This window comes from Vanellus vanellus (assembly GCF_965231255.1).
Source record: "Vanellus vanellus genome assembly, chromosome: 2".
Taxonomy (NCBI): Eukaryota; Metazoa; Chordata; class Aves; order Charadriiformes; family Charadriidae; genus Vanellus; species Vanellus vanellus.
Window position 1 is genome coordinate 91,662,208 of NC_138906.1, and position 26,403 is coordinate 91,688,610.

General features: G+C 39.2%; 1 protein-coding gene across 1 annotated transcript in view; it reads left to right on the plus strand.

The window, feature by feature from the left end:
- SEMA5A (semaphorin 5A) overlaps positions 1-26,403 on the plus strand; it is a gene marked incomplete at both ends in the record, with an annotated part of 243,572 nt that overhangs the window by 103,762 nt on the left and 113,407 nt on the right. The window contains 3 exons of the mRNA XM_082479270.1: positions 3,247-3,532; positions 6,214-6,349; positions 11,267-11,471. Of these exons, the coding sequence (XP_082335396.1) occupies positions 3,247-3,532; positions 6,214-6,349; positions 11,267-11,471 (627 nt within the window). The remainder of the gene's footprint in view (positions 1-3,246; positions 3,533-6,213; positions 6,350-11,266; positions 11,472-26,403) is intronic.

A 26,403-nucleotide genomic window follows, 5' to 3' on the forward strand; every position in this document is an offset into this window, starting at 1 on the left:
TGTTGTGGTGATCTAATCATTCACAAATGAGATGCCTTTACCCTTCCAGAACTATTTGCAAATTCAGCAGGAAACAAGAGAGTCACTTCATTTTCTGCATTAAAAACTTTTATGGGAAGTCCTGCGTGTCGACAAATAGCAGTTCACAGCACAATATTTCAAAACATATGAACTAATTTTTCCTAGATGTGAATCTCTTTTTTCCTTTGAAGCTTTGAAGTGATTCAGTTCACTTTTCCCAAAGAGAAAATGAAATAAATAAAGTCTGATATGGTAATCCCTCCATATCCACAGAATTCCCTGAGGTAGCTCTGAGATTATTACATTTCATGCAAATGAAAACAGTTTTCACAAGTTTCAACAGCAGGTCACAGTTTCATCTGTTCATAATCAGTAAAATATATGCATAGGTGTTTGCAGATGTATATATTGTTTCTCAGTTTGAATCCATGAGATACGAGTATTAGGTTTTATTTATACATGTATTATGATTATCAGTGCAACTTTAATATGTTGTCTCTAGAGAGGTTCACATGGATTTTTCAAGAACCCTGAAAACATTCTGAATGGATTTAATATGATTTTTATTCCTATAGTTTGTGAAGATTTTATTTGTAATTCGTTATTGTCCAGACTTTGAGTGTTTCTGGGTCTGCAGCGAGATCCTGTTGTGCCAGTGTGAGACCTTTTTACATCAGTGAGCCTCCAGCGACGAGAAGCATCACCAGGTCTCATTGCAAGGCAGGGCCTCCCTGTTTAATGGTCGTACAGGATGGTTTTGTGGATAAATCAAACGGGTGTTGAGTATTTGCACAATATGTAGAATTTTTTTACATCAGTTGAGATATTTTTGAGATGATTTCAAAGAGCAAGAAGAGGGTTATAAGCTCCGAATACTCAAATGCATAGTTGAAAAATTTTACTTTTTCATGTTATTTCAGGTGGATTGTTTTTCTTAATGTCTGCCTTTAGTAGGTATTGCTTTAAGTAAGACCTAACCTTAGTACTGTGGACAAGTAGCCCAAGTTACGCTCAGACTAGCAGATGCTTTCTCTTTCCTCCACAGACAGTAGTTCCTTCCATGAGTGTAAGAACAATCTAAAAGGAATATGTGTAGAGTGAGGGAAGAAAGTACATTACAGATTAAGAGAAATAATGGCCAGGTATATTATGGATATAAATTGAAGTTGGATAATGAGGGTCAGTGGGTTCTTCTTTTTTTTTAGTTAGTCTGATATTCCTAAAAAGATTTTCTTTCTACTATACTTTAGTTGTACAAATACAAGCTTGTCCCATAGAGCTGATAACATTGATGTGTGTTGAGAAGGAATAAAACATAATTAGGCTTTATAATAAGAAAAAAAAACCCAAAACTTTGCATGCAAGTATCTCTGGACATATATTTAATATTTGATGCCTGCCAAAATTGTCAACCCTGTCTGGAATGTGATATTTAGCCACATATTTTTGTCATCTTAGCATTAATACTTGTAATTAAATCTCATATATCATTATAGCCTGTTATGCATTCAGCAAATGTGCACATTTTTAGAGAAAAAAAAGATTAACAAAGTTAAAAAGTAAGGTATTTTTTTCAGCTTTTTCCAATTTCAGTCATTAGTATGCAAATGTAGAACAGTATTTAAACAGTTATATTTAAAGAATGAGAGCTCTTGAGCATCTAAGAATTTTTCTACAAATCTGAAAACTCTAATAATGAAGTTTAAAGGATTTTGAAGCCTTTGAAGCAAAATCCCTATTGTGACGGAAGTTTTACACACATGTGGAATGAAGATATGAGGTTCTAATAGGGAAAATTTTGCTAATAGTTTAGCTCTTTGTATTTTGTCAAACCAATTTTACTTTTATTGCTATCACAAGTCTTGTCAAACTACTTTATTTTGCCTTTTTTTTTTTTTTTTTTTTTTTTTAAAGACACAAATGCACTGGTTCTGTGTGACTTATAAGAGCTCAGGATACCAACAAGTTCTCCTCAAAATATTTGGTTGCTATCTTCCAGCAAAACACCTGTGCAGGTCTGAGCGTGGGGGAAACGTGGGTGCGTTACAGACTAATCTCAAGGAAGTGCTAAATACGACAATGAGTGAAAGTTACAGGGAGGAGTGAGAGAGCTATCATATCTGCTCAGCTTCAAATATCCTAGGCAGCTGTTGACCATTGCTGCCAAAAAACCTGCTCTGGAGACTCTGAGCGCAGCAGATAGAGAGGGAAGCAGCGCAGGAGGCCACGTAAGATGGGAGCTGAGCCATCTTTGGAGAAGAGTGTCTGACAGAGTTTGGCCTGCTGCGTGGAAATGCCAGCTTGCTTGCCTTTCTAGTTCCGCTCAAAAGTTTTGGCAGGTTTGAGATGTTCCTGCAAAATGCTTAGATTCAATTACAGCAGCTTTTTTCAATACAATAGTGCTGTCAAGAAATACTCATCTATTGAATTTCTTTGGAGTGTATCCTTGCAATAGATGTTTTTAAAACTGTTTTGTTTGTTTCTTTGTTTTCCCACTTTAGAATAACATTTGGAAATAAAACCAAAATTTTGCTTGTTTCTCAGAGGTACGAGTGTCCTGTAATGGTTCCTTACACAAGGGGGGCTCTTCTCCACAATCTGTATCAAGTTGGTCTTTCCTTTAAGGATTTATCAATTTATTAATCCCTCTTAAGGTCATGGACTCTCCTCAGTTTTAGTCATCCTTATGGGAAAGGGACACATGTTTATTAACTTTTGTATCCACTGTTACTCTTTTTTTCTTTTAAGAAACATTGCCCTCAGTTTTTCTCCTGTATCACTGTCAGTTTCTTTGATCCATTTCTAATCGATTTTTTTTTTTAAAAAAAGAAAAGAACACTGTAATATTATCAAAAGCTTTAAGCAAGATAGGACTGAAATTAGGTTATTTTACCATCAAATCCTCCTGTGTAGAATTCTCTTTCTTTTCATTCCAGGCACTGAGCAATGTGCTCAGAGTCATACTCAGTTACTATCCATTATTCTGCTAATCTGGAGTAATGGCATGGTGGCAAAGTAGAAACAGAGTTAACACAACGGATAAAGCAATTACACTGGAAAAATACACAATGCCCATATGAGGAGTAGAAAAATTCGGTGATGCAAGGATAATAAAAGATGTGTTTTTCAAAATCTAATACTTTGAAGACAAATCCAACTTCCATGTTAGTATGAGTGCGTATGTCACAAAAGGCGATAAGGAATCTTTTCTTGTGTTATTTTCAGAGCCAAATTTTGTGTCATCTTATGACATTGGGAATTTTACCTACTTCTTCTTCCGGGAGAATGCGGTGGAACATGACTGTGGGAAAACAGTCTTCTCTCGTGCTGCTCGGGTGTGCAAAAATGATATCGGTGGCAAATTCGTGCTGGAGGATACCTGGACTACCTTCATGAAAGCTCGGCTGAACTGCTCTCGCCCTGGAGAAATTCCATTTTACTATAATGAACTACAGAGCACTTTCTTCCTGCCAGAATTGGACTTGATCTATGGGATTTTTACCACTAATGTGTAAGTAAATTCCATGATATATTTTATTTTCCTGCTATTGGTGACAGTAAAAACTAAAGTGTTTGAGCTGCTCTCTTCTACATATGCCACGTAAACATCATAAATTCAAACTACTGTTTTATTCAATCCACTGTCCTCTTGTGAATAAGTTCGGTTCCAAAGGATTCCCACGTGAATTATATTTCCTTAAAGCAGGGAGGCAGTTGTGTTTAAGACCCTTCAGTCATCTTTTTCATACATTCTTATAAAGACACTTTTTTTTTTTATTTTGCATGCTATTGTAATACATAAATTTGTTATGTATTTATGAAATAAATATTTTATAATTTGCATGTGACATGATAATGAATTTGACATGATGTAATTTGACCATGTCAGGAAGAGTTCATCTTACGCAAAAGAGCACAAGAGGTGCTCTTACTTATTTTAAATTAGTCCTAACATATACTCATGTGAATTTGAGGATCAAACCAATAATTTAATCTAATTTTAACTGAACCTGTTATATCAATACGGTAAAAATTAAAGAATGCACAGTGTGGTCCGTAAAATTAAAATTTGTTAATTGTTAGAACATTGGATGGACATAAAAGCTTGCTAGGCTGAGTTTGATATCAAGAGTTGCTTAAATCTTAGGACAAAAGACATGTTCATCTCAGAAATATCCTTTGTTACTTTCAACATGATAACTGGACTTTGTATGCTGCTTGGTAAGAGCAGCCCATGTGTTAAGGCTGTGCAGCCCAGCGTTCGGATCACGGAACAGGCTTTTAAATTTTGGTGTCTGGTTCTCTTACCTGCTTGCAGTGTCTTGCTCAGTAAGTCAGTTTTGCCCAGAATTTTAAAAGGTACTTGTGCACCTAAACATAGATCAGTGCCCCGTTCTACTGCTGTAGACACCTGGATACCTACCTTCTATAAATATCCATTAACCAGGTGGAAACAGTCAAAAAGTAATGCCAGGAAATTACTATCCCTGAGTTTTTTAGACCATGAATTTAGGTTTGAGCTAGTTTCTCCTGCTTTTAGTACAGTCCTTTATTAACATACCTAATAATCTTCCATACTGCTGGCCGGCCCCCGCACCAGCAGCTTAGGGGGTGAACAAGACTAGTGAGAGGCTGCTTGCACCAGGCTCTGATGATTCCTGACTTGGGACATCGTATGATGAGCTTAACCCTGTTCCTGCACTAGAGCAATGCATTGAAGCTAAGTAAATATGCTGCTTTTTTGAAAGAGAATGGTAAAAGACACTGGGATTACTGGGGATAAGAAAGTTTGATGCTATTTTCAACAGTAATTTTAATTTCATTGGTCTGCTTTACTGGCTAGTTCGAGTCTTAGAAGACAGGTATTTCTCAGGTGGAATGCTCATACATGGTTCAGCATGATCTTTCATGAGAAGTCAAAATATCATTGGCAGTCCTACCATGGAAAGCCTGACTGGAGGAACTCTGCTCCAGAAAATCCACAGGGCTTTGGCCATGGAAGGGGAGCAATGTTCTTCAAGAAGATGTTGGTATGGTTGATAATATCAGTGAGCTGCCTTTAGTGATAGTTTATGTAGGCAAGGAATTATCAAATACAATGATAATCAATTCTGCAGAAATTGTTAGCATGAAACTTCAAGATGTGGAGATTCTTTGAAATAAGAGTGACAAGCGTAAGACAGCAAATTGTTCTTTTGTCCTGCGATTAAATCCATATATCCTAATCCATATATCCTAACTCTTTTTTCAGTTGTTGGCAAATGTGATCCCCTGGGGTTATTTTTAATTTCCATCATTTTGGAGTTTTTATAGTAGTCTTTCTTAAGCCTTGCGTAAATTACAGGCTAAATTTAAAAAGGGAGGGGGTGGGGGGAAACAAAGAATGCTGTGTGAATCAATTGTCAGCAGTTTTACCTGCGATGGAAATTTTTACAACTGCCACCTCCATTATCTATCCCTTTATCTCAAATTGTGGAAGAGAGCAATTGCGAGCTCTCATAGTCACTGGATTATATTGTTTACGTTGTACAGTATTACTTTATTGTCATGTATATCACATTTTCAAGACAAGAACAGGAAATGGTATGTTTTGCCTGGCTGCTGTTTATTCCTGTTTATTCCTCTAACAGAGTATCTTGTAAAATTTGCAGTCCAAGTTGTTTTCTCTTGATGGGTTTCTGGAACTTGCATTCCTATTGCCGTACAACATCTCTTGGAAGACAGGATTTTTGTGGAGGTGTCTGACCCAGGGATTCCATAGGGTCTAGAGACATACCATACATTGAAAATCCTTACCTCCATCATGCTTTCATTGGCTGGGTAGAAGAAACATTAATGAGCACTGAGAATAATCTCATCCTGAACTTTGTAACTAGAAGAAAGGTGTCCCCGATGCATGTGATTATGTGTGGAAGTATGCCCTCATGTTATTAGAGCAGCAGCAGAAGGTAGGGAGTTCTGAGTTTCTCCCACACCAGCTACTTGGCAAGGCTGACAAAAATTTTAAATCCAATTTCTGTGCATAAATCAGCACATCATGTATCATTATCTTTAGATATCATCTCCCAGCTGATCATATCTGCCTTATTAATTACTTGAAGGAGTGGAGAGTTATTGCCTTTTATATTTATTTTTCAGCAAATGGACTTCTTAACATTGTTACTTAGGTTAATATTTATATTTCTTTTGCAGGAACAGCATAGCAGCCTCAGCAGTATGTGTTTTCAACTTGAGTGCCATAACTCAGGCCTTTAATGGACCCTTCAAATACCAGGAAAACTCTCGCTCTGCTTGGCTTCCATATACCAACCCTAACCCTAATTTTCAGGTACAGATACGTGAGAGAAGGACAATGGTTTACATGAGGTTTTTTTCAAAGTGCTGTATGGTTCATAGTTAATAAGTCCAGTTTTGCAGTGTGTTATAGCCTAAGATATTAAAAAGAATTAAAAAAAAAAAAAAAAAAGACTTGAGAGGTCCCCGTATTTCAACATACGAAATTTTATCCTTCCACAAAATTTGGATGTGCTTTGAAGGGCGGGAGAACAAAGGCTTAACTTCAATCTTCTGTCAAAACGAAGCACTATAGTTACCTGTGAAGGTAACATTAATTCCTGGCTGAAGTATGATCAAACTGCATTTCTCTTTTACATTGTATTTGTACTATTAGAACCTGAAAAGGGAACATTGTTTGACAGAAAAAGGAAAGGTGGTGGGAGGGGGGTAAAGGAGGAGTGGTCAGGATTTTGTATATTTTCCTGTGCAAGGTGGTCCACGCTTCCTGAAGAGTCTGATTAAAAGAATTTGTGTCATGGCGTGCCCCTCATTTGAACTTGTGAGCCTCAGAGGATGTAATAATATGCAGTTGGCTGACAACATAAAACTAATTAGGCCAAAGTGGGTCACTCAGTGGAACTTTCTGCAAAAAGAAAAGGGTTTTTCAGATAAGCACATATGTATTGTTCTCTTCTTCTCCATAGTCACCGCTGCTACTTGGACAATCTTAGTGAGTGTGATTCTAGCAAGAGGAGTGGAAGGGAAAACAGCATTAATTTAGTGATTAACGACGATAGCTTTTCACCAAGATACTTAAGTGTACTCACCTCGATCCGCCTTTCACCCTCCCTTAATCTCAATGCAATTTCATCAGTTCAGTGCTGCTCCTCTAACAGCCTTCCGTGTCTTCTTGTAAGGGTCATGAGATCTTTGCAAGCCTGGAACAGAATCACCTGTTGGAAACTGTAGGTAGTTTTAATTACTTCCCGATTTACGCAAACAAAGGAAAATAAGACACTGAATTTGCTCTGAATTACAGGCCAGAACCACATTGCCTCTCCTAAATAGTATGTTTGGCATTAGCCCCAAGTGACAAGACGCCATTTAATAAGCCATATTGCAGAAGCGGGCTATATTTGTATATAACTTTTTACGTGTTGTAGAAATATTTGTATTGTCAAAATAGCGATAGGAAGAGGGTCCAAGTGAGGCTAAATTTTTGCAGGAGAAAGCCTGAAGAAAGGCTTGTATCTAATAATCTTACCTTGTTTCTGACTAGGTGTGCTTCCCCTCTGTCCCTGGGAAGGTAATGGAGAGACTCATTCTGGATGTCACCTCCAAACACATTGAGGAACAGGAAGTTATTGGAAGTGGTCAACATGGATTTACCAAGGGTAAATCATGCTTGACCAATCTGATAGCTTTCTATGATGTTATAACTGGTAGGCTGGATGAGGGGAGAGTCGTGGATGTCATCTACCTTGACTTTAGCAAGGCTTTTGACACTGTCTCCCATGACATCCTCATTAGGAAGCTGAGGAAGTATGGGCTAGATGAGGTGACAGCGAGGTGGATTGAGAGTTGGCTGCGGGACAGAACTCAGAGGGTTGTGATCAGCGGCACAGAGTCTAGTTGGAGGCCTGTAACCAGTGGTGTCCCCCAGGGGTCAATACTCGGTCCGATTTTGTTTAATATATTCATTAATGACCTGGATGAGGGGACAGAGTGTATCCTCAGCAAGTTTGCTGATGAGGTGGGGTGGCTGGGTGGGGTGGCTGGGTGGGGTGGCTGACACCCCAGAGGGCCGTGCTGCCTTCCAGCATGACCTGGACAGGCTGGAGAGCTGGGCAGAGAAGAACCTAATGAGGTTCAACAAAACCAAGTCCAAGGTCCTGCACCTGGGGAGGAAGAATGCAAAGCACCAGTATAGGTTAGGGGTGGACCTGCTGGGAAGTAGCTCTGAGGAGAAGGATCTGGGGGTCGTGGTAGACAGTAAATTATCCATGAGCCAGCAATGTGCCCTTGTCGCCAAAAAGGCCAATGGAATCCTGGGCTGCATAGGGAAGAGTGTGGCCAGTAGGTCGAGGGAGGTCATTCTCCCCCTCTACTCGGCACTGGTGAGGCCACAACTGGAATACTGTGTCCAGTTTTGGGCTCCCCAGTTCAAGAGGGACAGGGAACTGCTGGAGCGAGTCCAGCGAAGGGCAACTAAGATGATTAAGGGCTTGGAGCATCTGCCTTATGAGGAAAGGCTGAGAGAGCTGGGACTCTTTAGCCTGGAGAAGAGAAGGCTGAGGGGAGACCTTATTATGGCGTACAAGTATCTAAAGGGTGGGTTGAAGGAGGATGGAGCCAGGCTCTTTTCAATGGTTCCCAGTGACAGGACGAGGGGCAATGGGCACAAGTTAGGACACAGGAAGTTCCGTTCAACTACACGGAAAAACTTCTTTACGGTGAGGGTGACAGAGCACTGGCACAGGCTGCCCAGGGAGGTTGTGGAGTCCCCTTCTCTGGAGATTTTCAAGACCCGCCTGGATGCAGTCCTGAGTAATGTGCTCTGGGCAATCCTGCTTTGGCAGGGGAGTTGGACTAGATGATCTCTAGAGGTCCCTTCCAACTCTGAAAATTCTGTGATTCTGTGCAAGTCCAATAAAAGTAAATAACCTTTCCCTTCAGACCTTGTATTAATGTGTTGATAATTATTGTGAGAGCACCCCATACAGAATGGTATATACAAAGAAAGATGACAGCCTGATGGCTGTGTAAAAATGGTTTAAGTCTCTACTGTACTGTGGGTGCTCATCTCTAAATCCCAGTCAAGACTGAAGTGTTGAAGACATGTCTTGCTTGGATAGTCTGGTTGATTTTAATATGGCAAATTTACAAGAACAGTGGCAACAGTTGTACCATATCTCATTGAGCAATGGCTTTATAGGCCAGTGCTAGTATTGAAAGCTCTAACATGGCCTTTTACAACACAGTATTGAAGCAAATTGACATTAACTGATCTCTAGGCGTCATTAGTGATGTCAAACTTCTGTTCTTTTGCAGGAGCTATCTTTTACTCTGTTGAACTTTCTGTTAGATTTCTGGCTCTGTAGCTGCAGCACTGATGTATACCAGAAGCTAATTTAATGCTTAGAGCTGGGTGTAACCATTTTTTGTGACTTGATGGTCCTTTAGAGTGCATACTGCACGTAGATGGGGTATATTCATTGGCTGAGTCACTGGTTTCCTTCCCAGAGAGACAGACTTTTCTTTTGTAGAGTGCTTATGATAAAATATCAAAAGTTCTATTTGTGTAGTCTCAGAAGTAGATTTATCCTCAGCAGTAACAGACAGAAGTGTGTGATTTTAAGAAAGACTACTGCTCTGTAGTGATAGTTACATCGGACATTGTATTTCCAAGACTGGATTATATTACAGAATCACAGAATCACAGAATTTTCAGAGTTGGAAGGGACCTCTAGAGATCATCTAGTCCAACTCCCCTGCTAAAGCAGGATTGCCCAGAGCACATTACTCAGGACTGCATCCAGGCGGGTCTTGAAAATCTCCAGAGAAGGGGACTCCACAACCTCCCCGGGCAGCCTGTGCCAGTGCTCTGTCACCCTCACCATAAAGAAGTAATGAAATATTAAGGAAATATTTTCCAGATTAGAATACTATTGGAGTCCCAGTTTTGAGGAACACTGTTTTTCTCCAGAGGTTGTTCCTTTTCTCTTTACACAGGACAATTTCCATCGTAAGTCCAAGGACCATGTGTATTTCAGTGTACTATAAGTGTTCCAGTTGGAATCTTCCCTGCTTGATAGATTCAGAGAAATTCTTCTTTGGCATCGTTTATTTTTTTCACTGGCCTGACATGCAGGATGCTCTCAGAGGAATTAATTGTTTCCTGCCAGTTGCTTAGCTGTCTTTCCTCATCATATGATCTCTCATTATGAAATTATTTATTGGAGTTTTTCTTAACGTTTGTGGATTCGGAATGATGACAATTTCAGATTGAAAATATGGCAATAATGAAAAAATAACTGGTAGGGTTTTACACACTGTATTATTTTGTTCATGCTGTAATTCATAGCATAATTTATGACATAGTAGAACAGAATGAAGAAGTATGACTTAGGTATGCCTTTCACATAACCAACAAATTTTATAAATGTTGTGAAGTACTGTTTTAATTCTCTGATGCAATTATGCATGAGTAAACGTGTGGATGTTTACATATTTAGAGGTGCTAAGCAGCTTTCTCTTTTCTGTCCTCAGTTAGTTGAAGACTTAAACAGAGAGATGCTAATATTAACTACCACTTACTTTGCTTTGTTTATTTGTGATTGAAATTTGTGCATGCAATTAGTGAATGCTTTTCTGGAATAGAAAAGTACAGTTTTCAGATATAAAATGGAGTCAGTTCCAAAGCGAAAAATGTCTTTGCCATTGGTAACAGTTTATAGTTAGAGCTTCACACTGTCCATTCTTGGCTAGTGAATACAGGGTCTGAAGAAGCTGCTAGAACTGTGGGTGATGCTGTGATCTAGGATTTCTCTCAGACCCTGGCTGTGGTAGGACATGGGCTCTCCTTTGAAAAAATGTTAAGTCTTTAGCACTGCGTCTGTGTAAATTATAAAGAAAACTATTCAGAAAATTACATGGTTTGTTGGATGGTAGTTTTTCTCCTTCCTGCCCTGTGAACATAGGATATAGCAAAATATTACTATAGCCCACTTGTGGTGGTCAGTCTGGTGCCCGTCCATATTGTTTAGAGTTAGGGAGCCTCAGGAAAGCGGAGCTTCCTCCATCACTGTGTGGACAGTCTGGTCAGCACCTAAACGAGGCCTAAAAGTGGCATTCCACACTGTCACTATAAGATATACTCTTGGATTTTATTTTCTTGCGCTGTAAATCACAGAGTAAATCTGTTGTTACTGTTGACGTGTGTAGTGATGTTACTTTTCTGTGTTTACAGTGCGGCACCATGGACCAGGGTTTGTATGTAAATCTGACTGAGAGGAATCTTCAAGATGCTCAAAAATTCTTCTTAATGCACGAGGTCATTCAACCAGTTATTCCAATTCCATACTTCATGGAAGACAACAGCCGATTTTCCCATGTAGTTGTGGATGTCGTGCAGGGCAAGGACATGCTTTTCCATATCATCTATCTTGCCACAGGTATGAACTCTGCATTGCTGTGATAACTGCAATAGTTTTTGAGGTCTATGAGTTTTACTGTTCTGTGAGTTATGGAATACGTGCAGTGCACCTCGTACAACAGCTCTTCCTCTTTGGCAGCCTTAACTCTACCTTCCACCTTCTCTGAGTAGATGAATTCAGCAGTTTGCAATGTCTTTGTTTACATTATATTGTGAACTCAAATTTTGGTGTCTGTTTGCTATTCTCCTTTGAAGGTGTTGAAGCCTTCTCAAGTTTCTCTGTCTTTTGTTCTTTTTATGTAGTTCAGGGCACAATCTCACCCAAGATAAGACGGTTTAGGATCCTCTGAAATAGAAGTAACTCTACAAATAACAAATACAATTACTGCTAATGATATTTCTGACCTTTTTGCTCACAAATATTTTATTACCTTGCCTTTTCTTTTCATTTTTTAAGTCATTCATTATGCAGTTTAACACCCTGCTTTATTTTTTGTCCATTTATATGTCAAGTTAGCAATGAAACAAAAATAGTCCTCCACCTAAAATTGCCTTGGTTAGAAGTATTGCTTTCTTGGTTCAAAATTTGAAACTTCTTAAAATTAGTAAGGGTGTCAGAGAACTCTTTTTGCAGAACAAGGATGTCCCCAGCAGAGACTGAAATACTAAGTTGAAGTAGCATGTTTAGAGCCTCATGGCATAAGACTTCGTTCTCAAACACTTAGTCTCATGTACATTAGTAGGGGATAGCTCATCAAAGCAACGGTTTGTTAATGTGCACAGTTTGTCTCACAGTGAGTAGGCACCAAATACGGTAAATTTAGGGAAAGAATTTGTTGATCAACAAGAGGGAAAATAATCCTAACCCTATTTATTTGATCTTGCAATCAATGAAGTAAATTTCAAAATTACTGATTCAGTAGAAACTGGATCAATCCTTTCAATTACTAAAATTATGATTTACTAATGAAAATTGTATATTCTATAACTTATCATTTATCAAGAGGCCAATAAAAATGTGCATTGTGATTTAACATGCGATTTAATTTTCCCTTGAAAGCATTATACCATTTTTCAGAGAAGATTGCTTCTTTTGAGTCTGAAGAAATTTTATAGTAATTAGGTGCATTCAGGTGAGACAGTATTTCTTTGCATATTATCCTCGTAGCTTTCTCATTGTGCTTCTTGAAAGACAGGCAGTAATATAATAGCTTGTAATAGGTTAAAACTGTGCTTGGATTTTACCAATTGTAGTCAAAACTTCCCACTGGTTGGTAAATCATAACATTTTAAGTGAAACCATGCCAATATTAAATGCTGTTTGTATTGTAGAGGTCTCCTGACAAAAACTGAATTACAGAAACGGGTACCAAATTGGTTTTATATGAAGAGACTATCACTGCATTGTGGGATATTTATATTATAATGGCAGCACTGAGAATGATGTAATTTGTCATTATTCTGATTGTCTTCAGTTTTCAGTTTCCCTTACTGTGTTTCCTTTTATGTTTGATTCAGTAAGTGAGGATCTAAAACTTTATGTTTCATGGTTCATTAATAAATTGTGTTCAGTAAAGGTTCTAGGTTCTTTTTATGCATCTTTCTTGCTCCTAAAAAGATATTGCTCCTATATTCCTTTTGATGTACGCTTGCCTTCTACTTTTATTCTTCTCTATACCTCTGGTTTTGGTCATTCATGGAAGTAGGATACTACTTTAGCTGGATCTTTATTCTGACTCCAGCACATGCTTTTATGTAATTGGACAGTGTATGTTTTATAAGTGTGAGAAACTGTATGATAAAAAAAAAAAACAGAAAACAATATAGTGTTTTTGAGGTTTTCTCGACAGCCAATTCTATTTCACATCTATTTCACTGAATGGCAGTGAGTTTTGTTAACATTCCTTCTGTCCCCTCCCCCCCAGTCAAGTGCAAGTATTAAGCTTTGTTTTCCAAGAAATATTAATATTCACTTTTCAGAAAAATTGCCTTTTGGGTAGATTTTGAAATTACCACACACGTGTTTGCATATAAATACCATACCTACAGTACAAAAGGGTACTTTAAAATCCCAATATATACCAAAATACATACTGTAATTTACTCAAAATCTTATGATTTGAGGAGAAAGGCAACATTTTTACCTTCTTTGGGGTGCAGGTAATAATTTTAATTTCATGATATTGGTAATGATTTAGCATCTTAGTTCTCCGTAGTCCTATCTTTCCATGTGGAGGCATTAGCATAAGTTTGCATCCTAAACTACATGTGGTAAAAGACTACTGAGGAAACACCACTGCTTCTGTTAACAACAGAAACTAAAAGGCAATGGTCTTAACTTGGAAATAAACAATAACTTTGAAAGCAGACCAAGTTTAATAGTTTTGAATTCATCCAGTGTCTGGCATTACTCCCACATACAATGTCATCTGCCCCAAGCTCCTAACACCATAAAGCACGTATACATTTGGGAGAGGTGGAAGAGCGGGGTACAGTCACTACCAGGCTGAGAAAGGTTGTCATTATTGTATCTTTTCTGATTTAATTTACTTGAATTATTAAAAGTGGTGGCAAATTAAATTCAGAGTTAAATTTTTGCCGCAATGCTCCATCTTCAAAAAAAGCCAAAGGAACAATCTGGGGAACAACGGGCTGCTCTGCATGCAGTCCCTGGGAAAATCAAGGAGCACACCTCCTTGGAGCACACTACTGTGGGCACGTGATGGAGAAGGGGACTGGGAACATTCAGTATGGATTTCCCAAGGGTGAATCACACCTGACCCACCTAATTGCTTTCTGTGGCAAAATGACTGGATTTGTGTCTGAGGAGAGAGTAGTACCTCAAATTTATGAAGGCTTTTGACACTGTCTCCCACAATATTCATATGTCGAAATTAGGATGTGTGGTCTGTATGGGTGGACAACTGGATGTATAAAAACTGCTTGGATGTCAGGCTCAGAAGGTAGTTGCTAATAGGATGTATACAAGTGGTAAGGAGCTGAGTACTGTCCTGTTTAACATTTTAATCAATGATCTGGAGGAGAGACTATAGTGCACTCTATCAAGTGTGCAGATGACAGCAGACTGGGGTACCTGTCTGGTGGACACTGGAGGACAGTGCTACCATCCCAGGGACCTAGATATGCTGGAGGGTTGGGCTAGCAAGAACCTCACGAAACTCAACAGGTGCAAATGTGAAGTCCCAAATCTGGTGCAGACTAACGCTATGCTGTGACTGAGGCTGGGGACTGACTGTCTAGGAAACAGCTCTGCTGAAAGGACTTGGGAGCTTTGCTAGACAGTAAGCTGAACATGAGCCAAGAGCATGCCCTTGCAGTAAAGAAGGCCAACAGTTTCTCAGGCTGCATTAACAGGAACATAGCCAATAGATCAAGGGAAGAGATTATCCCCATGTACTCAACAGACTTTGGACCACAACCAGTTTTGGACTCCCTCCACTACAAGAAGGGTGTTGATAAAGTGGAGCAAATTCAGTGGAGGACCACCTTCTGTTGGGGGCTGGATCACCATGCCCTAGGAGGAGAAACTGAGGGAACTGACCTTGTTCATCCTAGAGGAGAGAAGACTCCTCTAGAAGACAGGGGGATTGTCTAGTATCAGCCTACAAATAGCTACAGGGAGCTTACATGAAGAATGGAGCCAGGCTCTTCACAGTGGTGCATGATGGGAAGACAAGAGACAACAGGCAGAGAGTTTCAGACTGGATATAAAGAAAAACTTTTTCACTCCAAGGACAGTCAAGCACTGAATGGAATTTCCCGGAGAGGTTGTCCAGTCTCCATTCTTGGAGGGTTTCAAGACTAGACGGCAACCCAGTGCATGTTATAGCTAGCTGTCCTTTGAGCAGGAGGTGGGACTTGAGACCTCCTGATGTCCCTTCCAACCTACATTATCCTCTCTCTATTGTATGCCAGTACAATGGGCAAGTTGGTTGGGCTACATTAGATTTTTACTCAACCCTGTGATAATAGATATTGTACTTTCTGCTGCCAAAAGGGAAGCGCATGCAACTCTAATATAAGTAGTGGCAGTCAGCAATTTCCACCTACTGGTGTAAAGCAGGATGGATCCAACCCATGCTGTGTGAGATGTACTCTGCATAACTTCTGTAGTTATAATTCATTACAACATTCTTACAAAAATTGTATTTTGGAATGCACAAAGCTGATTCAGTGAGAAGATAGACATATATATTGGACTGAATACAAATGAATGCTCTGCTGTCTTTGTTACTCAAAGTAAAAATCCCATTCTTTGAAGCAGATGAGCAGTAGTTAAAAGAAAATTCTTTCTCCCGCCTCCCCCCCCACCCCACCAGTCACTTACCTATCCGCCCTGTGATTAGAATACAAATACTACAGGGGAGAATAATCCTGACAGTATAAAAGTGTAATCCAATCTCATTAAACCTTAAATAGATATAATATTACTTGAGGGGAGACTGGGAGTAAGCAAACAAATGCGTTAATCTGCTGTGTCAACAGTCTTCATTTCCTAAACCTTTGCCAAGTCATCATTCTGCTAGGAGATTCTGATATGCTGGGATTTAACAGCTACTGTTCATATCAAAACCATACTCTCATACTTTGGAAACATATCTTAATCTTTCGCTACGCTGACTTCTGACACAGAATGAAGGGATATATCAATTCCTGCACATTTTGTGTTGCTTAGAACTAGCAGTGCTGCTGGCTTTAGTCAGGCAGAAATCCCTGAAAGTGTTTTCATTGATTCAGAAAGGAAAGTCAAAGAAAGCAGTCACAGAAGTTCTGAAGTAAAAATCATCTATAATAATAAGTTAAAAGTAGAGCAAGCTAAAGAACAATGCAATATTCTGACATTTCAAGTTTAAAGATTTTACTCCCTTTATCATCAGAACAAAATCCAAGCAAAATGGTGCTATGTATGTCATAGTTTTGTTTCTTGTCCCCCGCCCCTCCCGTTTCTTTCTCCCTTTTATTTCTCCCTTTCAATTTAAATGCCTAGGTCTCCAATGGTTAAAAACTTTGTCAATATCGAAATGTCTTCAAAGCATTCTTCAGAAAACAGGATGCTGCAACAAGAGCAAGTATCCCTTATTTAGAGGACTGTTGCAAAATGTATTGATTTATTAGAATGAATAAGACAATTATTGGGTATGGTGTCTAGTTTGAGGGTATTCTGAAAACAGTTTCTGGTTGCTGTTTCTTGGGAGTTCAGTAAAGGTAATATTTCCACTGTCCCAGCAGACAGAGGATGTCCCCTCCATATCCTGAGCAGAAACGGTACATCCCCAGTGGTGGATCTTGATTATTGGGATTTATAGTTGAGCATTGATGAAATTGGGGTACGGCTGACTTATAAAGAGAGTATGAAATCTGAGGAAAGATTTATTATTGGCTACATTGCAAGTCTCTAAAGAGTGGGTTGTTCACTGAACTGAACCTGCATTTTTATGCCATAGAGCCAGGTTTTACCTGAGGCTTAAAGATGACTGGAGAATGTTACAACAGGTTTTGAACTTCCTGTCGTGGTTTAACTTCAGCCAGCGACAAAGAACCACGCAGCCGCTCACTCACACCCCCCCAGCTGTGGAATGGGGGGAGAATTGGAGGAAAGGCAAAACTTGTGGTTGAGATAAAGGCAGTTTAATAGAACAGCAAAGGTAAAGAGGAAAACAACAACAATAACACTGATAGAGGAATGTACAAAACACGATTAATGTACCACCACTCACCAACCAGACCTGCAAAGCCCCCAGCCCACTCCCTTGCTGTGATTTCTTCCCCCTTCCTGGGCCAGCTCCCCAGCTGTAGACTGAGCATGGCTGTCACATGGTATGGAATATCTGTGTCCTGTGCAAGCTCCTTGGGAAAATTAACCCTATCTCTGCCAGAACCAGGACACTTCTCTTTCCAAGAAGTTCTAGAAAGTGGTTTTCCCTGCTTGTAAGACCTCAAAATTACAGGTAGCGATGCAGAGAATGATGATAAAAATAATCCTGATGAAATACGTACAGCAGTTATTATGAAGAAGTGGAGAGGCTTCACAAAACAATTTCAAAACATGTTTTTTGAAAACGCAGATGGATTTTTCGTACATTTGCCTTTAGAAGGGTTGTAACAGGTAATAAATGTCCACAAATGTAACATTTGTCTCATGAAGCCCCACTGCTGTGTATTATCCAGAAACTGGTCCCAACCTCATGAAGTGATTTGCAAGTGTGCATGAAACTCACTTTGGAAATGCTATCAAAACAGTTTGTATTTCTCCTGTTTGTCTTACTAGATGGGAGTGAATTAATGCAAAGTACAGCATGATTTGATTCCTCTGTGATTTTTGTTACAGTTTTATCTCTTTCCTTTTGTTTTTGTAATCCCGCTATGACACTTTTTTGCTAGGGAACAACCTTAACAAGAAAAAAAGTTGTGCATGTGTTTTTGCTAAAAAATCTCAGATGAAATATTGACATTTTTTTGGCAGGCTACAGGTTCTGATCAAAGTGTGCAGCTTTCACAGTTTAATGTGCATGGTGTCATAATATATGTAGTAATGTGAAGTTATGGACCTCAAAATTATAAGCAAAAACATATGCTGATATGTGTTTCATACATGGTGAAGAGAGCAAAAAAGCTTAAATTGACTGCTTTTTTTCCAATTTGGTTCTACTTCTGACTGTATTATCTCGGGTTTGTTGAGGTTATTGGAAGTAGTCTGCAGATAATTATTGTAGAAAGGAGCGATAGGTATTTCCTCTCAGTTTGAGAAGCGCCTTTTTAGTCTAGAAACTACAATATAAATGCTATAATAATAATGATCAAAGTAGTCGAAATGCAAGTCACAAGTCAAGTGTGAAAGTGGTAGGTAGTCTATTTGTATGTATTAATGCTTTCTAGTTCAAAAACAGAGAAACAGGAAAATCAAAGTGCAGATGGATAATGAGGCATATACGTTGTCACCTTTTAAAACTATTTCTCTTCTGTTCTAACGGAAAACACGGTTGCTTTGTTTCTTATGCCTTTCCTTGACAAAGGTATAGTGTGCTTTTACACAGTTCAAAACTGCAACAGTTCAAAACTCCATCCCTGTAACTTCTTATCCTTCTGGCCTTATGCAATGTCATTTTAACAGACTTGAGGCAAGGACGGCCATCAGTTACCCTGCTGTCTAAAACAGGCGTGTTGGAAGACACCCGTCCTAACGGTAACATGATGATCTTGAACATTTGTTTAAAAAAAATCAAGCAGTAAACCATAAAATTAATAACCTTATTCTCTGCTCCTTTTGCAGTGACCAATGCTCTGACAAAGGAAGACCCTAGCTGAATGAATACTTTGTTTATATTATTAATCTTTCCAGGAAACATTTTGCTGCAAAGTTTAAAAAAAGATTTAAAACATTGCATGGTTTTGTCTTCAAGACTCTAATGTTCACTCTGGGATTTATGCTAATGTTACTAAGAATGCCTGCTGTATATTCCTACTAGAATATTTATGTTATTTTCCACTTAGAATATCTTTAAAGACAAAGAAGGACAGTGTAAACCATAGCTGTTTTATTATGTAATTTAAACAGAGAAATGTTGAACTGACGCTGCCTTGTGTATTGTGCCATCTCCAGAGAGCAAGGTGGCTTTAAAATGTTACCAAATGAGAATGGCAGTGTCTAAAGTCCAGGCTACATAGTTATAAATGATACTCTAGGCCTCTAGAGAATCAAACCCAGCGTTTTAAATGTCTAGTAGTTCTGATTTCCCTTGGCTTTATCACTGTGTGTAGAGATAAATCATTCTGCCAACTCCAGTTGGAGAGTGCTAAAGAGGTTTCTTAATAAATAGATGGCTCTAACTAGAGCTGGTTAAATTATTCATTGACAGCAATTTATACGTGAGAATCGTAGCCCTTTATTTGGTTCACAAATTACCCACCACTTATTTGTAGTCATTTTTTGTTATTATAATCAACTCATAAATAGGTCTTGATTTTGATTAGTTTGTTGCTGATATTTGCTCATATAGTTTGTTCATATTTGAGATAGCGTGTTCGTGGATTGCCTGCTGTAAGTACATGGCATTTGCATTCTTTTCTCTCATGGGACAAATTTAAGTAGGAGAAGCCCTTTTTTTCTGTTCACAAATTATCGTTATGTCTTTATAATTACCCAGCTCTATTGGATAAAGACTATAAATAAATGTCCAAAGAACACACAGTGTGTGCGCTTCTGTGCCACCACTGGAAGTCAGAACTGCTGCAAGAAGCAGCTACAGGCTGAAGAACAGTCGTCTCTGCTTGCGTGGGTGTAAGACCAATGCGTGGGCCAGGGAAGGAATGGTTGTGACGAGCCGGAGACAAAGTCTCAACCTGCCATTAAAAAGAGACCAGCTCCTCTTTATCACAGCGATGTTGAGCTTTCAAATCCTGTTTGACTGCTTTATAAACTTAGAATGCTCAAATAGCCTTTCCTTCTTCTTTTCTGTTTTTCCTTTTTCAGAAACTATCACCTCTTCTTCCTGACAGGGACACTAGACTTGATAACCCCTACATTCATTATTAGATAATTCTAATGCACAGGCTGTGAGGCTGTGAGTGAAAGAGGTGTCTTACATGGTACTCAGTGTTGCTCCTGCTGTCTTCAAAGCTGAGTTATCTATTAGCATCTAAGCCTATATTAAAATATCTTGGTTTGCCTCTGGTAGTTTTCAGTGCTGGTTAACAGGCTTGGTCCTAATTTTGAAAACAGCTATTGGAATCATCCTTATCTCGGGACAAAGCTTCACCTTTGAATTAACTGTGTAACTCTTGCGTGAGTATACAGTTAGTGTTCAGGACCCTTCCTGAGGGATATGGGGAGGAAGCCTTCCCTTGGAAGGGACTTGGCTGTATCAGAACTTTACAGAAAGGATTAGGTAATTTGACACACTGCTGAGCATTGTGAACCTCTTTAGAATTTCTGCAAGGTCTTACTTTTTAAAAGACTTTCATTTAAGGTGGACATGCATAAGAGTGACTCAATGAACCCCTGTCAACCAAAGAAGAAAGTACAATAGTTAAGTCATGGGGAGAAATAAAAGTCCAAACCCTACATGAAACTCATCTTTGACCCTAAAAAAAAAAAAAAAATGTTGTGTCACAAGCATGATGATATTGTATGTATTATATGTATGTTATCCAGTGTGAGGTGTCAGTAAAGCAATCATTAAATGGGATATTCTTATGAACTCTTGTTTTTCTTAACGTTTATGAGCTTCTTCATTCTGCAGCCTTTTCCCCAATAAACCTCCATGAATCCAAATGTTTACCACAAAGCAAATACAAGCAGTATCACTAGTAGTCAGTGGGGGTTTTCCCTGGTAGTATTTGTGGCTTTTTTTAACTTGCGTTTACCCAGCTCTGATCATGGGACGTGGCAAATCTTCATAAGCTAAAGAATTTCTCAATTAAGATATGCCTTATTTACTTTGTTCTGTGACTTTTAAGAGTCATCAAAATGTGAAGATGTGTTATTCCAAATACTGCGGCCTCTGTGTGAAGAGTCCTGTAACCTGCAGGCAGGTTAGGTTCCAGTGCATTTTACTGTAATATTTGGAGCAGAGGCTCACTTGTCTACAGCTTCATTCTTCTAGTTTTCATCTATTTTTATTTTTCTTTCTTATCCTATGAATCTTGGAAATTTGGTTCTACAACTACAAACCTTCAGGAGGAATAGGAATGGCAACAGCCAGCACAGTGGTTAGATCACTTGCCTGGGAGATAAAAGCTGATTTTTAACTAACAAGCTGTGTGAGATTTCATGGTTATTGCCAGATGTCCTGACTCCTAGACTACTGCATAAAGAATATAATGTAATATTGCATATTATTAATCGTATTACATATCTGTTCTATACTATGGCTATTACTGCTTTGATGTCCTAGAGTAGTGAGAGTAATGTCTTCCGGTGGGGGGTTTTTAGGTTCATGTCTCTAATCCCAACTTTGCTTCTGCCTCTTGTCCATTTTCTTCCTAATTTACCTTAGATTAGAAAGAAATCAGCGTCATTCATTCCTTCTGTATTTCTGAACAAAAGCTGTGCTCTATGCTGAAATCGCTGCTGAAGTTCCATGCACATCATACTGGATTTGTCCCGGATATATGTACTGGATTCGGCTCATCTGGGGCTGAGGCATAGAGGCATGTACTATGCAAACTGCAAATGAGTTGGAATAGAGGACAGACCCTGAAAAATTCTAGTCAGTCAAGTTTATGATACTTCTGAATCTATACAGTACTCAATTGTCTTTCTGACACTTCCAATGAAAATAGCCACATATAACTCAGTTAAGAAATCAGGCAAGGTTTATTGTGGGTCATTATCTGAGAAGTATTGTTCTCCACTTGTGCATGTAAATGCTTCTTTGATCTAGGCACTGGAAAATTTATGCAGTGGGAAAACACTATTATATTCATAGCATGCATTAGGTAGTACAAAGTATTTATTATTGTGGTGGCACGAAGACAGGCAATAAAAAATACTAAGAGCAGTAAGCACTCCCTATCTGGTCAGATCCAATCAGAGTTAATACATCTCAACTTTGGGAGACGGGCAGGGATTCAGGGCCCGTATTCGATAGTAATTTTATACTTCGTGTACAGTGTGGCATTCTTCACTGCTGCTCTGTGACAGATAGCAAGCCGTAAATCATAAGAACTATTTAATCTTGTGATTAATATCAATGTTTATTATCTACTCTACTGCTTTAGTTAGAGGTTATACGTTTCTTTAGAGGTTCTCATCTCCGCTATTCGAAAAGTCCAGTCCTGTCTACAGATTAAACATTTTAGCAGACCTCTCCAAAATTGGAATGTTTTCTTTTCCTGAGAAGAAGCTTCTGGGAAATTAATAAAGACTTTCTGTTTGTTTGTTTCGTTGAGAATTGTCTCACCAAGTAGCAACCTTATTGTTTTATTTCTTTCTCTTTTCAAAATCCAGGATATCAAAATTATGCATCTCTTGGCAGGTGCAATGTTTCCCATTCAGAACCATAAGAATACCTGTTTTATCTTTGCCTTCGGGCTCCAAGTTTTGTGTGTGTATGTGTGATTTTAGTACAGTAAAAGCTGGATGTTGCCTTCAAAAGTGGCTGTAATCACAATATATTGCCACATGGGCATTATCTAGAGTATGTGTTACTCACATGTAGCTCTTGATACTGGATCTGTTTAATTATCATCTAACTGACATTAGGGAGTAAAATTTTTTCATGTTTGAGAATAAGAGAGTATTGCCACTCACACTCTTCTCAACCACCTGTATTTGAACTGCAGATGAATTTGTCCTAATTTATGTCTGTAAGTACAAACTAGATAGCTCACTTTAAGTACAACCTTAAGTACAAGCCTAGGCAATCCTTACATAATTGTTTCTTATGATAATGTGTTGTTTTAAATGGAGAATTCAAATCCAATTGACAAAATATTTGAGACTTGAAAAATAACGTATTGTAGTTCTTGGTAAAGGGAGTCTCATAGCACACGCTCATAGGTTACTGTGTGCATTGGCAGGATCTGTTTGATTGAAATACAGTAACTATGATCAAATATCTGCATTTTGTTTTGGCTGTAGGTTTGGTGCACCAATATAGTCTTGATATTCTATTTTGACCCTGACATTGTTGAAGTGCATTCCTTTTCTGAGGCAGAAGAATGTGTCTTTTTCCATGCCAAGTTACTTCACTCTGATGCAAGACAAAAAAAATGTTATACTGACTTTTTTTGAGAATGTTTTGAGAATATTTACATGATCCTTGTAAATATTTTTTATTACTGAGTAACTTTATAGACAGAACTTGGGTAAATTAAATACAAATTCAAAATGAGATTATTGCTTGGTAAGATCAAGGACTTTGTGCTTGATGTTCTTACAAATCATGCCTCTGCTCTGTGTTGCCTACCTGAGATTTTCTGATACCTCCACAAGGAAGAAAAAAGGGGTATTAGAACCAAACTTGAAATTGTTGTCAGTCACCTGTTTGTCAAGTACTGATAAACAACTTGCTGTTTTCAAACTTATTAAAATGTCATCTAATGTTTTTATGCTGTAGTTATAACTTTATAATCTCTAAATGAATAGCATTTTTTAAAACAATGTCGGTTTCTAAGGTGTTGTTATGCGTTTGAATTCTCACATTTTAATATACCTAAATGGTGATACTTGGTATGGGGACATGATCGAGTAGCCATGCCTTGAGCAAATCTGATACACTTCCAGGGGATTATGCTCTCCAATGAGCACAGCAGCACGAGAAAGGTCAGTCTTTTGATACAGTGATTCAGATAGTAGCAGCACTATGTATGGGGTATAGAATCATTTAAGTTGGAAAAGACTTTTAAGACCATCAAGTCCAACTGTAAACCTAACGCTGCCAAGTCCACCACTAAACCATGTCCCTGAGCACCGCATCCACACGTCTTCTAAATACCTCCAGGGATAATGACTCAGCCACTTCCCTGGGCAGCCTACGCCAATGCTTGACAACCCTTTTGGTGAAGAAATATTTCCTAATATCCAACCAAAATCTCCCCTGGTGCAACTTGAGACCATTTCCTCTTGTCCGATCAGTTGTTACTTGGGAGAAGATACTGATCCCCACCTCGCTACAACCTCCTTCCAGATAGAGAGCGATAAGGTCTCTCCCCTCAGCCTCCTTTTCTCCAGACTAAACAACCCCAGTTCCCTCAGCCACTCCATGTAAGACTTGTGCTCTAGACCCCTCACCAGCTTCGTTGTCCTTCTCTGGACACACTCCAGCACCTCAGTGTCTTTCTTGTGGTGAGGGGCCCAAAACTGAACACAGTACTCGAGGTGGGGCCTCACCAGTGTCAAGTACAGGGGAACAATCACTTCCCTAGTCCTGCTGGCCACGCTATTCCTGATACAATGTGTATAGAGCTGAAGTTTAATTCCTCTTGGGCTTCAAAGTTCAAAGTCTTTTTCTCCACTTCCTTGTTGAATCCTTGATCTGGAAGAGAAGGGGCTGCTGAGTGCTGCCTGAAATTCCCTATGGACATGGAATACCCCTAGAGCTTGCAGGGCATAAAATCAGATCAGAAGCTGCTGAGAGTAAGGAAGAGGTGCTTTTCACAGGCTCAGTATATTGCTTGTCTCTCTCTGCCCGTTCCCAGCTCTTTGATATTCTTCCTCACTGGTGTGTGTTAACATGACTCTCAGAGAATTCATAGTTTTTCTTGGCTGTATCTGGGACTTTTCTGTCTTTAGTTCAACTATCTCCTATACATCATGGGAGAAGGTAACCGACCGGCACTGGTTTTGGTTGTCAGAAAATCAAGTCAGTGTGCAAGAAAACAGCGTAACAAAAGAAGTTTTAAATCTTCAGTAGAAAAAGTACCTGTTAAAGTATCTATACTAAGATCTGGTTATAGTTACCTAAAACAATTTTTCAAGTTTTAATTTTTTTTCCCATTAGATGCTATTAATATTCTGAATACCATTTTCACAATGAAGTCTTAAGAGAGAGAAAGCAAGCAATTGAACCCAGATCTCACAAGTCTCCAAATTGATACATAGGAACAATTTCTTTATTAAAACTTTTATCATTGAGAACTAATTAAATGAGATTGCACATAAAAGATCATTAAAAGATACCACTTCATAAAGTCTTAAAATAACTAATGCCTTATGCCATATAAAGAGAATCACAGAATCATAGAATTGTAGAATCATAGAATGGTTTAGGTTGGAAAGGACCTTGAAGATCATCTTGTTCCAACCCCCCTGCCATGGGCAGAGACACCTCCCACTAGACCAGGTTGCTCAAAGACCCATCCAACCTGGCCTTGAACACTTCAAGGGAGGGGACCTCCACAACTTCCCTGGGCAATCTGTTCCAGTGTCTCACAATCCTCAGAGTGATTTTTTTTTTTCCTGATATCTAATCTAAACCTCCCCTCTTCCAGTTTGAAACCATTACCGCTCATCCTATCACTACATGTGCTTGTAAAAAGTCCCTTTCCAACCTTTTTGTAGGTGCCCTTCAGATACTGGAAGGCTGCTATACGGTCTTCCCGGAGCCTTCTCTTCTTCAGGGTGAACAACCCCAACTCTCTCAGCCTGTCTTCATAGGAGTGGTGCTTCAGCCCTCTGATCATCTTCGTGACCCTCCTCTGGACCCGCTCCAACAGGTCCATGTTCTTCTTATGTTAGGGTCTCCAGAGCTGGACACAATATTCCAGGTGTGGTCTCAGGAGAGCAGACTAGAGGGGCAGAATCACCTCTCTTGACCTGCTAGCCACGCTTCTTCTGATGCAGCCCAGGATATTGGCTTTCTAGGCTGTGAGCGCACATTGCCAGCTCATATTGAGCTTCTCATCAACTCACCCCCAAGTCCTTCTCTTCAGGGCTGCTCTCAATCCATTCTCTGCCCAGCCTGTATTTGTGCATGGGATTGCCCCAGACCACGTGCAGGACCTTGCACTTGGTCTTGTTGAACTTCATGAGATTTGCATAGGCCCACCTCTCCAGTCTGTCCAGGTCCCTCTGGATGACATCCCTCCCTTGCAGCGTGTTGACCACACCACACAGCTTGGTGTCATCAGCAAACTTGCTGAGGGTGCGCTCCATCCCAATATCCATGTCACCAACAAAGATGTTAAACAGCACTGGCCCCAGTACCAACCCCTGAGGAACACCACTTGTCACCGCTTGCCACTTGGACATAGAACCGTTTACCGCAACTCTTTGAGTGCAACCGTCCAGCCAGTTCCTTATCCACCGAGTGGTCCATTGGTCAAATCCATGTCTCTTCAATTTAGAGACCAGGATGTTGCGTGAAGTGGTGTCAAATGCTTTACACAGAAGTACTTACAACAGACTGAAATGTCAGTAAGTAGGTTTGTGTCAGCTATAGCCTGTTATGAAACTATGGCTGCTATAGTTCTTGCTTATAGGTATTCTA